The 14,162-nt window shown below is 40.5% G+C and overlaps 1 protein-coding gene across 1 annotated transcript in view; it reads left to right on the top strand.

Moving 5' to 3' along the window:
• SETBP1 (SET binding protein 1) overlaps positions 1-13,439 on the top strand; it is a 381,353-nt gene extending 367,914 nt beyond the window's left edge. The window contains 2 exon segments of the mRNA XM_052660539.1: positions 12,816-13,222; positions 13,224-13,439. Of these exon segments, the coding sequence (XP_052516499.1) occupies positions 12,816-13,222; positions 13,224-13,439 (623 nt within the window).
• The last annotated feature ends 723 nt before the right edge of the window (positions 13,440-14,162 follow it).

The following is a 14,162-nucleotide window of genomic DNA, read 5'->3' on the forward strand; positions in this document are numbered from 1 at the left end:
GTTCTATGGTATGACACAAAGAGTAAATGCTACAAAAACAATCATTGAGTAAATTAATGATTAAAAAAACACACACATACACCCCACTACACCCCCAGCAAAGAATAAAATTTCTTTTTCTGCTCTCTTCCCCACCCAAGAGTCCTAAAACGTGACATCTGTTATTTTAATGTCCCTTTTAAGTAATGTTGTTAGTTTTCTTTATGAGGTCTACTTTTCAAAGAGACACAAGGAGAGAACTTAGCTGCTTACCATGTCTCTCAGAGTTCCTCACCTGTTCAAGAATCCTCTTCCCTAGGAATTGTTCTGTGTTTCCTTGAAACCTCTTTAAATTAAGAGAAACCAGATAGGCTTCATGCAACCATAAGGAAACGTGAATCTGTGCTACCAGTGGGCAATTTCAAAGGACAGTGAGAAGGTACTGATGGAGGGAATTTCAACTCTTCAGTGTTTCCAGCAATGTCTGTGAACACCCTGTGTGGCCTGGACCCAGGGCTTGCCCCATAAAGATGACAGAGCTCAGAACAAAAGAGAGTAAGCCTCATACTACCTTTAAATTCAGCAGGGGATCAGACCAGCCTCAAGCAGTGTTCCTGGGTTGTTGGGAATAGTTTCAGTGCTCAAAAACACTCCTCCAAGGGATTTTCTTGCCCTCCGATACCTGAAGATATTTTGAGAGGACTTTCATTATTTTGAAATTCAGTTTTTTGTCAGTGCCTTTTAGGTACAATCCTGGTCTTTGTCTTGTGCAAGTTGCTAGAGTTAAGTGATTTGGGCTTTACATATGGAAAGTTCATTTTGTTGTGTAATTAATGGGAAGCAGACTCTGGGAAGCTGATGATCCAGGCCCTTATTTATATGAGAGCATATGTCTGTGTTTTGTTTATGACTCACTCTCTTACTCCACGCATTGTAACTTGGGTTTGTTTACACTAACTTTTCCTAGAATCCAAGCCACATGGTATATGAGCCAATAATTTATGGTCTCTAAAAGGAAAAGATGATGAATGAGTGTTTTCCTGTTAAATTGTCAAATCTTAAATTGAGGAAGAAATATTTGCTGCCTTGTGTCTATCCAAGCTTTTATTTGGAAAAAAAAAAAATAGCGGTAATAACAACGACAAACCCAACCTATTGATTTAGTGCTCAGAACTTAAATGTATAGATAATTTGCCAAGAGAGCATATGACCACTCCCCCGAAATAAACCGTTATAATTCTGATCCAGATGTTCAGCCATGAGAAGACCTTTCATCTCCCCACCCATCCTCTGTCTCTGTCACTCTCATTTCTGGTGTTATATAATCAATATATAACATGTACTTGTCTCCTTTTTCCGGGGGACCATAGTTTTAATTAATCAGTGGATTTATATGTTCAAGCTTGTTTTCTTAATGGCACTTAATAAATTCTAAACTTGTTTCTTTCATCAAAGCTTCACTTCTCCTATGAGGTGGTTTGGAGTTCAGCCTGTATTTCATAGTACTTCAGTGCTTTTGATCGTACCTTGGATACTCCAACAGCTAATGGTGCTCTGAGGAGAGCAGTGAACAGCTGAAATATGTGAGGATCTAGTTTAATTTACAGTGATTTGGATCCCCTTCAATAAATCCTTTTCTGTTTTACACACAGATTTTACAAAATAGATGGTAAGTGTTGGTTTAGGTTGAAGCACGTGGATTTTCCATTTCAAGTAAGTGAGCTGAGCTCTGGGCTAGGACCTTGCCTAAGGGAGTTGGAACTGAGTGCCTAGCACAGCACCTGGCACAGAGTGGGCTCAGTCCCTGTTTGTTCTAAGAATAAATAAGAATGGCTAAGATATGGTCCTTGTGCCTTAAGAAAAAACAATTTAAAAGGAGATAAGTGCAGAGTAATCCCATCATCTTAAAACAGGACACACTGTGTGAAGTGCCATCAGAGAGACATAAGCAATGTACAGGGACCAGAAAGATTAGTAGTGAAATGAGTGTCCTTTTTGACTTTTAGGGAGAGGACTTCATTTGAATGAATTCCAGCAGAAACTGGAAAGCACTGGAACCACAACTAGCATTGTTTTGTTTTGTTTTTGCCTTTTCTTTTCCCACTAGGGCTGGAGAATTGCCTCTGGATAAAAGAAAAATGTAAGACTTCTCTTTTCCCTCTCCAACATGAGATGCAATATCCTTTCTGGCAGAAATAATAGAGTTGGGCATACACCTGTGGGCTATGCAAAGTTATTGTTTCTGTGGTACACCCTTCATTTACTAACCAGACACAAACATATGTGAAAGTCTAAAGCAATGGGTATAAATTGTTTGCTGGTTTTATGAAGAATTCAGGGATATTTCATTGTGTAAATTGACATCTTTTCTTGAGAAACTTCAATAAAGAGAAAAATAGTAGCATGCATTTGAGTCACAAGAATCATGCTCAGAAGGGGTTAAAGCAAAAGTTGACATGTGGATATTCAGATTCTCTGGAAACTTCACAAACCTGGGCCCTCTCTGAGAAAACAAAAATAAGATTCCAGACTTTCACAATAGATTGAAACCAGTAAAATTCAATTTTGCAGATTTAAATAGAAGGCTTGCATTTAAGCTCAAAAACCAATTCCATGTAGCAATGGCCAAGTTTGGTGGCCAAGCTTATGAAAGTGTTTAAGAGAGTTAATTGAGCTTCCATTTAATGTGAACCAACCATGTGATGTTGCTGGGAAAAAAAAAAAAAAAAAAAAGGAGGCTTTTTGGTTGTTTTTATGTAGCTCACATTAAGTGTAGTGCCATACGCATTCATCACTTCATACTTGGAAAATCAGTTCCATCCTGGGCAACAAAATTTAAGGTGAGATTTGTCAGATGATTAAATCTCCAGTGGAGGGTAATCAAAATGGAATACAGTCTAGAATTAATTTCATATGAACATAGATGAAGGAATTGAGGACATTTTACCTAGAACAGAGAAGACTTGGAGGTATATAGCTATTTTTACAGAATCATATTTATTCCGAAGGAAATGTCCTGCCAAGGAATTGAGAGATTTGACTGAAGGCACAGTACTGAGGGGTGAAAAATCAAGATGAGAACTTCATTCTCCTAATGTCCCGGTCACTATGTTTTCTATCAGATTGTAAACAAAAGTCTGAGTTTTAAGTAAACAAATGCAATTATTAAGACCAAATAGAAAACAAAACATGAATACCAACCATTTGATGTAATTCTTAAAGTTCTAGCATGGTCAATAAGGATTTATTTCATCCAAGCCTAAATATTAAAAATGTGAAAATTTTCATAAGATCATGTCTGTTACATCATTCTTTGTTCTTCCTTGTTTTTCTATTTTCTTTTTCAAAACTTACACGAGAGAAAGAAAATCTCTCGTGATCACTTATGAACACGTATCTATAATAGCTGGAGTATTATATAAGTGATGGTATTTACAGTTAAGAATACTGCTGCGCCACATTTGAGAGGAAAGAAAAGAGAAATAAAGAGCCCTTTGAGAGGTTGAAGCTACCCCCACCGCGTGACCACCTGGCATGCTGTGAGACTCAACAGATGTAGCGTCAAACTTTTTGGCATTAACTGCACTTCTATCCAGCCTCTCACGTTGTCTAGTCAGTCTGCTGGGGCTTGAGCCACATGCAACATACAAAAACCGAAGTTGATTGAACACAGAGTCGGGCTAAATGGCTCTAGTATTCCTCAGTTAATGAGTGCCGCCACTCTCAGTTCCCTCCTCACCAAGCCACTCTGACTCTGTTAAGTATCACTCTCAGAAAAACTCCCAGACTTAAAATTCTTCTATAGATTCATCCTGGGCAATTCCTACTACTAATAAGCACAGTTCGCTTTGAAGTTGATCTAGTTGCCCCTATTTCTTGTTTTCTGATCTCTGAGCTCATTCCCTTCACCAAGCTTTCTCAGGCCTGCTAAAGTCCTGGTTCCCTTTCTTAGAGATTCTCCAAGCAACCTGGCAGTGTTCTTGCTTGGCTTAGTCTCTCTCTGGAGGCTAGTCGGGGAAGGCAGTCGCACCCCACTCCAGTACTATTGACTGGAAAATCCCAAGGACAGAGGAGCCTGGTGGGCTGCAGTCCATAGGGTCACTAAGAGTTCGACACAACTGAGCAACTTCACTTTCACTTTTCACTTTCATGCATTGGAGAAGGAAATGGCAACCCACTCCAGTGTTCTTGCCTGGAGAATCCCAGGGATGGTGGGAGCCTGGTGGGCTGCCATCTATGGGGTCGCAGAGAGTCGGATACGACTGAAGCGACTTAGCAGCAGCAGGAGGCTATTCACCGCCGCCTTTATCTGTCCAAAACTGCAGGTGGTTTGTCCAAAACCCAGGCTCATGAAAGGACTGGCATTTTAACCCCATGGTCAGAAAAGTCAAGGATTCTGAAAACCTAGGAACCAGGACCTCAGAACTGCCTTTCCAAAACATGGAGGTCAGCATCAAATCCCACTCCAGAGGCTCTCCATGAATGAAACACTCTTTTGACTGTCTTGGAATTGCATGCAATTCAATTAATTCAAGGTGCTCTAGGGAATACGCAGATTAATGATGTTAGGCTTTGGCTTCTAGGGTTTAGAAGCTGAAACAATCCGACAGGAAATATTAATCAAGCATCTACTATGAGAAAGGAACTACAGTTCTCTTCATTATGAGGGGTACAAAGAAGAACACATGCTGTCTTCAAGAAGCTTTAATGACTTCTTAAGCCATGGATTCATAGAAAGTTAAATTCCTCTAGGATTAAATACTCAGTAAATAAAGTCTTCAGGAGGGTAGAAAAACAAAGGAAAACTTTTTAAGCAGTTCAAATTTTTGATCATGAGGTGATATCAGTAAAATAATTTTGAACATTATCCCCATGTAAATACATATGTGCAGTTTTAAAATGTAAACTTGGAAAGTTGAGACAAAGCTGAAATAAATAATATTCTCAAAATAAATTGAAATTTCATTTAACTATTATTAATGAAACAAAAATATTTTCTCTGTCATCAAAATTTTATACTAATTTTAATATTTTTAATAATGTTTCAGAGAGAACGAAGGATTGCATTTGAATACTTCTTTTCAAAAATCTTGGGTTTTAACACTTGTGACTAAGCAATTTGAAGGTCTCATTTCAAATTCAGTTTGTTTCAATACTTGATAGTAGATATTATAGATTAAAATGGTATTTCGTATAAACATAGATCCAAAAGGAGAAAGTGCATCATTTTGTTTTAATCATAGCACTGTTTTTTTCAATCCCATCCATCAACTAAGCAAAGGTTTTTGTTGTTGTTGAAATTAGACTAACCAACTTCTTTTATTAACAGTCAGATGGTCTTGCATATCAAAAGGCATTGCGTTTTTTAATGAGCTCAGATCTCTGAAAACATTTCCAATCAATTTCAAAAACTGCTGTCTCCATAAGATGAGTTGGCTTCTAAAAGCAGTTACTTTCTTGCCCATTTTGCCTTAAAGGGGCATTAAGGGCTTTTTTTTGTTTTTTAATAATTGCAAAGTAATATTATAGACAGCCTATTGACAGCACCAAGAAGGTGAAAATATTTAGAATCCTTCTCTCAAAGTAAAAGAAAATTGCCAGATTCATCTTTGAAAATAGCAACTTCTTTATACTACTGCAAGTTTGCTGCAAGGTAACCAATGAAACTGTGTGGTATAAGATATTTCATTGATGTTCTTGGTCTCATTACAAAGTATTTTTAGTATTTTTATTTTTTGTGAAAAACTTTTTTTTTTTTTTTAACTGATTGAAGACCTTAATTTTCTAAACTTAACCATGTACAAGGCCTGACAACACCCAAAGGGAATAAACTGACGGGATGCCATCAGTCCCTTGAATGCATGTGGTCTCCTCTTTTCCCAGGGACCTCATGCCCAACTGTGACAGGTGACACATTATCTGATACGCAGCCCAAATACGGGCATCATCCACCATTGTTCCTTATATTAAGTATTAGACTGCTTAACATGGTTTTTATTTTTCAGATAAAAATATAAATTAAAGTATTATTATGTTTTTCTTGCAGCCCAGTTTCCTCCTTGGGGAACATACACCCTGCCCGAGAGCCTGCCAATTTAGAACAGGACCCAGATCTGGAGAGGCAGAGAGGAGCCCCAACACATGAACACACAGGCACACACCTACTGCTCCACCTCTCCATAGTCACACTGCTCTCCTCACCTCCTACCTTCCTTTTCCCCACAGAGACATGTGAAATAGGAGCAAAACAAAGACCAGGGTCTCCTCAGCCATTGCAGCTGAGATAGAATGTACCCTCAGCATTGCAGCTGAGATAGAATGTTCTTTCAAAATAAAACCCTAAGAGGAAGCTATCATTTAGTGGTTCAAGCAGTTACTATGCTTTAACAAGCTAGTTACATTTTCAAAGAAACCCCCAACTATATTAATGTGACTTTCAGAACAGAATGGAAGCACACCATTCTATCGGTGACAAGTCCCCCACATCTGCTAACCCTTAATTCTAAATTATGACTTTCAAATTGGAAAGCAGTGTTATATCACACGTGTGCTGATGACCGGCAGTGACTCTGATGTGCCCTGCCCCACAGAGGCCTCACCGGCCAAGGGAACTTGCCATCTTTTTCAAATAAGCTTTTAAGACCAGGACGCAGAAGGTTAATTTAAATTTTAAGGAAGAAGGAAGAAAGATTACATGCCAAGGAAAATTGTTTCATATGTCCTATTAGAAAATAAAAAGTAGCATTAGGAAAATAAGAAATCATTACTGAGTTAAGTACAGAAGTATCAAAAAAAAATGCTCAATTTACATGCATGCTAGCATGCATGCGAGCTCAGTCATATTCGACTCTTTGCGACCTCATGGACTGTAGGCCACCAGGCTCCTCTGTCCATGAAATTTTCCGGGCAAGGATACTGGAGTGGGTTGCCATTTCCTCCTCCAGGGGATCTTCCCAACCCTGGGATAAAACCCAAGTCTTCTGCATTGGCAGGCAGATTCTTTACCAGCTGAGCCACCAGGGGAGCTTGATATATCTCACCAGAAAGTAAAAAGTAGCATTAGGAAAACAAGAGATCATCACTGAGTGAAGTACAGAAGTATCCCCAAAATGTACAGTTTACATGGGAGAACAATCAAATTCCCTTGAACTTGTATTTGTTGCCCATGTGTTACATACCAGATCTTGTCCTGCTGTGTGGATAACTCTGGGAGGACATAGGAAAGTCATGGGCTGTGCCTGCAAAGAAATCTAATGTGTATCGACATACAAAGCCCTTCACACTGCATCTCTGTTCCTTGACTGAGGCCAATGGTGTTCCAGTCCTATCTAACTGCAGACCAGCTTCACTCTGGGCATTTCAACAGCCCCTAAAATTTCTTCACCTTCCCAGTAGCAAGAAGAAATCTAATTAGTTTAGAGATAAATTTGTCTCCCTCTCTAACCCATCCAAAACTTTACAAAACCAGAATGTGTCTTGCTTACCGGCAGAGTCTCTAAAAGATTAGTACCTGTTTCTTAAGAAAATTCTGTATACAGCTAAGCCTCATTAGCCCTTATCTTGCTCGCAGTGCTTACACAACATCTATAAAGTCAATGTGCAAAAGGAGTGCTAAGTCCAATGTTTGATTATCATAAAAGAAGTAGCAGAATCAACAAACATTGGTAGGCCAAGCATCTGATAATGGGAGCAAATAAGAAATTCGAGATGTGGATCAAAACCAACTTAACCATTTGCATGGCAATTTTAAGTACAGAAAAAATCTACAAGATGATTTGCATTGCAGAGTTATGAAGAAATGAATTCATATTTTGCCTTGGCCACTCATAATTATTCTTTAAGACTAACAAAGAACAGGCAAGATATAGGACAATTATAGGAACGAGAGCAAATATGGAATCAATCTTGCTTCGAGAGACCAAAAATTACTGTCTAATAATGAAACAATTTGAAGAGAGAAAAATCTGTTAACATTTAGAGGGACAGTGAAATCATAAGCAATAAAGAGAAAGATTTGTGACTATCAAACCCTGCCAAATCCAAAGCCTTCCTCTCCACCACACTAGGATTTCAAAATTATTAGATGAAATAAATGTTGTAGAAAGCCACCTCACATTTGGTACAGCAATTGATAATGAGTATAGGAAAGAATTTGGGCTTCTTTTGTAGCTCAGCTGGTAAAGAATCCGTCTGCAATGTGGGAGACCTAGGTTTGATCCCTGTGTTAGGAAGATCCCCTGGAGAAGGGAAAGGCTACCCACTCCAGTATTCTGGCCTGGAGAATTCCATGGACTGTAGTGTCCAGGAGGTCACAAAGTGTCAGACATGACTGAGCAACTTTCACTTTCACTTTCTTTCATAGGAAAGAATTATAATACAGAAGGGAACATTAAGAGCATCTAGTCTAACTGTTCAACATAACAGATGAAAAAGGGGAGACCTAGAAAGGGCTAATAGTTTCATCCTAATTCAACTTGGTTTCCAGCTGTCCCTGCCCAGAGCCCTTCCTACTGACCTGCACTCTGGTGCTACTCACACACAACATAATGAGCTTGCACTAAAAGTTTGCATAATACTTATAGGATACAATACAATTCAGATGTTCAGTAGATGGGAAACTCCTCAAAAACTGTAATATAAAAAAGAAAGAGGGATATTTAGTCTTAACACGTGAGGCCATCACCAGAGATTGGACCACAACACATGTTTATGCAATTAGTTACAAAATAAAACCCAGAGCACTCATTCATTCTCCCACCCCATTCAGCCAGGAGGATAGCTACCAGCAGGAGTTTTCCAGGAGATGATATATGACCTTTACTGAGGACATTTCTTATTCTTCTAAAGTTATTTAGGTAAAATAGAGCCCAAGAGTATGAAAAGCAGAACACTCTGACCCTTGCCAATCGTAAGATCCTAAGAAAGATGTCTTACTGACACTAATTATTTCTATTTTTAAACCATGGATTATGGAACTAGCAAGTATATATCAGAGTAGTAGAATAGCATACTCAGCTTCAACATAATCAACTCATGGCAATCGCTTCAGGAATACTTCCACTTCCCTCTTCCTTCCTTTATTATTTTGAAGCCAGGGCCAGATGATATTGTATGATTTTGCCTATTAATAATTTAGTCGGTATTTCTAAAAGGAGGGTACTTTTAAAACAGATCACAGTGCAATTATCACACCTAAGAAACTTAGCAACAATTATATCAAGAAATGCCTAGATATTATTAAAATTTCCATGAATTTATGAAGTATCTCTTGACAGTTTGTTTAAATTGGCATCCACATGTGGTCATTTTATATCTTCTCTGTTTTAATTTATAGCTCCACCCTCCCCTTCTCCCTCTCCTCCTCCCTCCCCTCTAACCTCCTCTCCACCCTCCCCTTCTTCCTCCCCTCCTCCCAGCTTATTTGTTGAGACCCCAGGTTGTTTGCCAGGAGCTTCCCAGAGTCTGTGCTTTACTGGATGATCCCTATGTGTCCTCAGTGTTCTATAGTCCTTGGACTAGAGCTGAGTTGCCCAATATGTTAGCCACTAGCCCATGTACCTATTTAACTTTAAATTAAATTAAAAATTCAATTCCTCAGTCACACTTGCCACATGTCAAGTGCCCTGTAACCACATGTGACTAATGGCTACTGTATGAGACAGCATGAATACAGACCAGTTCCACCACTGCAGACATTTCTATTGGACAGTGCTGCTCTAGAGGCTTAATAAAGTCCCATGAGGTAGCTTTGGAGGGAAGAAATGTTGAAATCTCAGCCACTCAGTCTTTGACTCAATTAATCTACATAGGAGTCACTTTAAACTTTCACACCTGGTCATTGAAAATGAGATAAAAATTCAAGGGATCTGTGTGTTTTTAATTTACATAAATGGTATGCTTACAAACACTCGTTTTCTTTTTTTATTCAGTTGTTTTTAGATTCAGCCATGTTGATACGTAGTTTATTCCTTTTAACAGATGTGCAGTATTTCATTGGGTGAATGTTTCACAGTGATTCATTATCTTTTAAATTAATATTTAGATTGTTTTAAGTCTTCTGTAACATACACTGAGCTTCAAGGGACATCATCAGCCTCCTGTCACACATGAGCAAAGGAGGCAACCTGGCTGTGGGATCTCTGGGGCACTGGGCACACCCATCTGCAACACTAGTAGTTATTGCCCAATCACTTCCCAATATCATCGTGACAATTTGCTTTCCTGTCAACACTGTGCAAGTCTTCCTACTTCCTTACAGGATTACAAATATCAGGTAGTCTCAGACTTTTAATTTTTACCAATACAGGTTCACATATATGCAAAGTACAAATTCAAGCGGGGAAAGGGAAGGAAATGGAATTGATGACGGAGCACTGACTGAACTGATTCTGTAATGTCTTCTTGCTAAAAAAATAAATAAAGCACGTATGGCAAAAAGTATTGTTTATTAAATGTGAATGGTGGGTACAAAAGAGTTGGTTATAGTATTTTTAGTATTGTTTGGTAGGTTTAAAATACTCAGGATGAATTATTTCATAATTTTTAATGCAAGGGTTTAATAAAAAAAATGTATCATGTAAGAAATTATTGAATATGGGATTATCTACTATGTTCCTTTTTGTTTGTATGACATTTCATGCTCAAAAAAGTATTGAGATGGAATATCCATTGGTTGTATTTGCTCCAAATGACCTCCAGTTCAGCTCACAGTTTTCTAGTCAAACTTTAATCATTGAACATTGCCAGCTAATTGCCCCAAATGATTTATTTTGGAACTGTATCCTGTATCGTGTGTCACATAGCATTTTCTTCTCTTTGAATGATATAAACTAAAAAGAAGGTAAACTGCTCGTGGACCTTTTGTTTGGAACGATGCCAATTGTTTTGTGGAGTATTTCTGACTAGTTTTCCTTTCCTCGTGAGCAGTGTGGACAAGGTAAATGGCTTGGCTCTGACATGGAAACTTGCTGTCAGTGTCACGATATTTCCAATGGTCAATTTAAAAATCTAAACTAAAACTCCTTTAGAGAAGAATATAAGACAGTAATGATCAGTGTGATTCATCAGTCAAGAAACAATGTTTAAATCCCTGCCATGTACGAGGCCCCATGCCATGCCCTGTGAGGGACATGAAGACCGACAGAAGTCGGCCTCTGTGTCGGAAAACTTACAATCGAGCGAGCTTTTCTTTTTACAACACTAACTACAAAAAATCTATTTTGTAGTCAGCAGCTCACTCTGGCTTTGTTCTATTTTGATCTTTATAACTTATTTTAAAGATTGTTCAGTAGCTATTCATTGCACAGTAAGTCTCACAATGACCTTTGGCCAAAAGCAGTACCATTTTGGCCTGTCCTATGGAACTCAGAGCTTCCCACTCCATGAAGCCCATGGCATAAATAACTTCAAATAAAACCCTCCAGGAGATCTGTGTCAGGCACAGCATGAGAGAGAGATGGGGAAAAGCAGGGAAAGAACCATGCCAGAGTGCCCAAGAGTAAGTGACAGCAGTGTCTGTGTTCTTGCCAGTTTTTCCTCATCTCCCTTAAGATATTTATTCTGCTTCTCCACTAACAGTTGAAAAACTGCAGGATGACACAACAAACCACCATGCTAAAATGAAACACATTTGCTTTTAGGCCTGCAGCATTTTTGTAGTGTTGACAACAACTACATGGGCTTCTTTGGGGATGCGCATTTAGCGTAAATCACAGCAGCAAAGAACTAAGGACACACTTTTTAAGCTTGTAAGTGGCCAGAGGGAGGAGCCAATGTGAAGATAGGGCAGCTGGATGTGTGTGAGTGCCTGTGTGTGTATACACATGTATAGACAGGTGTGCCTCTAGTGAACAACACAAAGAGGAAGAACAATCTAGAGGAAAGGTCTGCTCCATCTTGAAGCTATTCACACTTTATGGTGTCTGAACTTCAAAATGAAGCAGTTCTGAAGGCTATTTAGTGGTGGCAGTACAGGACTTCCTGTGACTAGAAGTTTGGCTCATAAAATAGAGGCGCATCTGGCCACCAGGACATGAAAAGAGTTCCTTGCAAACAACAGCCCAGTAGCAGGGGTGTAAATGATTCAGAAACACCTGGCTGGTATTTTCCTTGGGGATTCCAGAAGATGCACTAGTTAAGAAAGATGTGGTCAATTGGACATCATCAGGTAAGTCCAGACCATTGTTGGGGGTGGGGGGAGGAATTAAGAGAGATAAGGTCATCCCAAATATAGTGTTCCTGACAGAATTCTCCCTCAGTCAGTGGAGGATGGTTAGGGATATAATAGGTTCAGTTCCGGATTCTAGTTCAGGTCAAGGCATCTCCTTTTTGAGGTTGATGGTACAAACGAATGAGTCAGATTTTCTGATCCAGAGGGCTGCTTGTCATTTTATCCTTTCAGCATCTTTTACCAAAAAAAGAAAGTATAGCCTAATGCTAAATTAAATTAGATCAGAGGTCAGAGAGCTGAATTTAAAAAAAAAAAACTGTAATAGAAAAACAACAATGGAAGACTTTATATTGTGATTCTGACATTGACTTCCCTGGCAGATCTTCCTACATGGTGTGAGCCTGTTTCCAAACTTAAAAATGGGAACAAGAGTATTTCATGGGATTTCTGTGGAGACTGAAATAATGATACACTTTGTACACATACTATTCAACCCATGTTTATATCTTTTAATTTTCATAGAAAAGAATTAATAGTGGGTACTGAGTCATAGCATCAACTTTCCATCATCTTCATAGCCAAATATAATGCCAGTTGTCACTGAAAAGACTGGGTTTAAGACAGCCGGCATCCTGTGATCAGTTTCTTCTCTCTTCCCTTCCTGCAGCCAGCTCCTCCCTGAAGAAGAGATTTAAGCGGCGGGAGATCGAAGCGATCCAGTGCGAGGTGCGGAAGATGTGCAACTACACCAAGATTCTGTCCACCAAGAAGAACCTGGACCACGTGAACAAGATCCTGAAGGCCAAGCGGCTGCAGAGACAATCAAAGACGGGCAACAACTTTGTCAAGAAGAGGAGAGGGCGTCCCCGGAAGCAGCCCACGCAGTTCGATGAGGACTCCAGAGACCAAATGCCAGTGCTGGAAAAATGCATCGACCTTCCCAGCAAACGGGGTCAGAAGCCGAGCCTGAGCCCGCTCGTTTTGGAGCCGGCCGCCAGCCAAGACACCATCATGGCCACCATCGAGGCGGTCATCCACATGGCCCGGGAGGCGCCGCCCTTGCCCCCGCCGCCGCCCCCCGCCCCTCCCGCCGCCTCCACCACCCCCGCCGCCCCCGCCGCCCCCTCTGCCCAAGACCCCCAGAGGAGGTGGGAAGAGGAAACACAAACCTCAGCCTCCGGCCCAGCCCCCGCAGCAGGCGCCCCCGCCACAGCCCCTTCCCCCGGAAGAGGAAGTGAAAGCCAAAAGGCAGAGGAAGTCGCGAGGGAGTGAGAGCGATGTCCTTCCCTAGGGTGGGTCTGGGCGTCCGAACCTGGGGCTGGGGGTGGACTTACGCGTTGGAAGTGCAGTGAGCCGGGCTGGGCGGAATCCCCGCCGCAGGGACACCATGCCCTGCGCTCCAGAAGCTGGGCAGGGGCAGAATCGGGCCAGAGGACGGGGTTGAGCCTTCAGGAGCTCTTGGCAAAGCAAAGCAAGGGGACGTTTTCAAAAGAATGGGTGTGTGCGTGCGTGTGTCTTTGCGCACGTGCGTGTGTGTTTCACAGCAGTTCCCACCAAGCAGCACTTCAGTATGGCTAGTTCCTTGACAGGCAGCAAGAGACCCATCCCGGAGGAAAAAGTTGGTGGTGCTCCCTGAAAGCCGCCAGACCTCCTGCAGCCAAGGTGCACCCTTGATTCCTTTGCAGTTACTGGACAGGAAGATTGAAAGGGAAACGCCCTCAATTAGGAAACATTCCAAGGGGAGAAAAGTGGCAAATTTCTCAACTGGCTATGTTGTAATCCACTTCCATTTTAATTGGTTTTTATTTCTTCTGGTTTTTCGAGCTAGGCTAGGCTTTGGGGCACCAAAATCATCTTCAGGTGACCCGAATCTTTCTGTTAACAATACGGTTTCTCAGATAGACTGATGTCATCGGAGGGTGAAATTCTAGTGATAGGCAACCTCAGACATGCATTCAGTCTTTTGTGTGTTTCCTCTACCACACATACACTGATTTTTAGCATCATCTGTTCC

The sequence above is a fragment of the Budorcas taxicolor genome, chromosome 22, assembly GCF_023091745.1.
Source record: "Budorcas taxicolor isolate Tak-1 chromosome 22, Takin1.1, whole genome shotgun sequence".
Classification (NCBI taxonomy): domain Eukaryota; kingdom Metazoa; phylum Chordata; class Mammalia; order Artiodactyla; family Bovidae; genus Budorcas; species Budorcas taxicolor.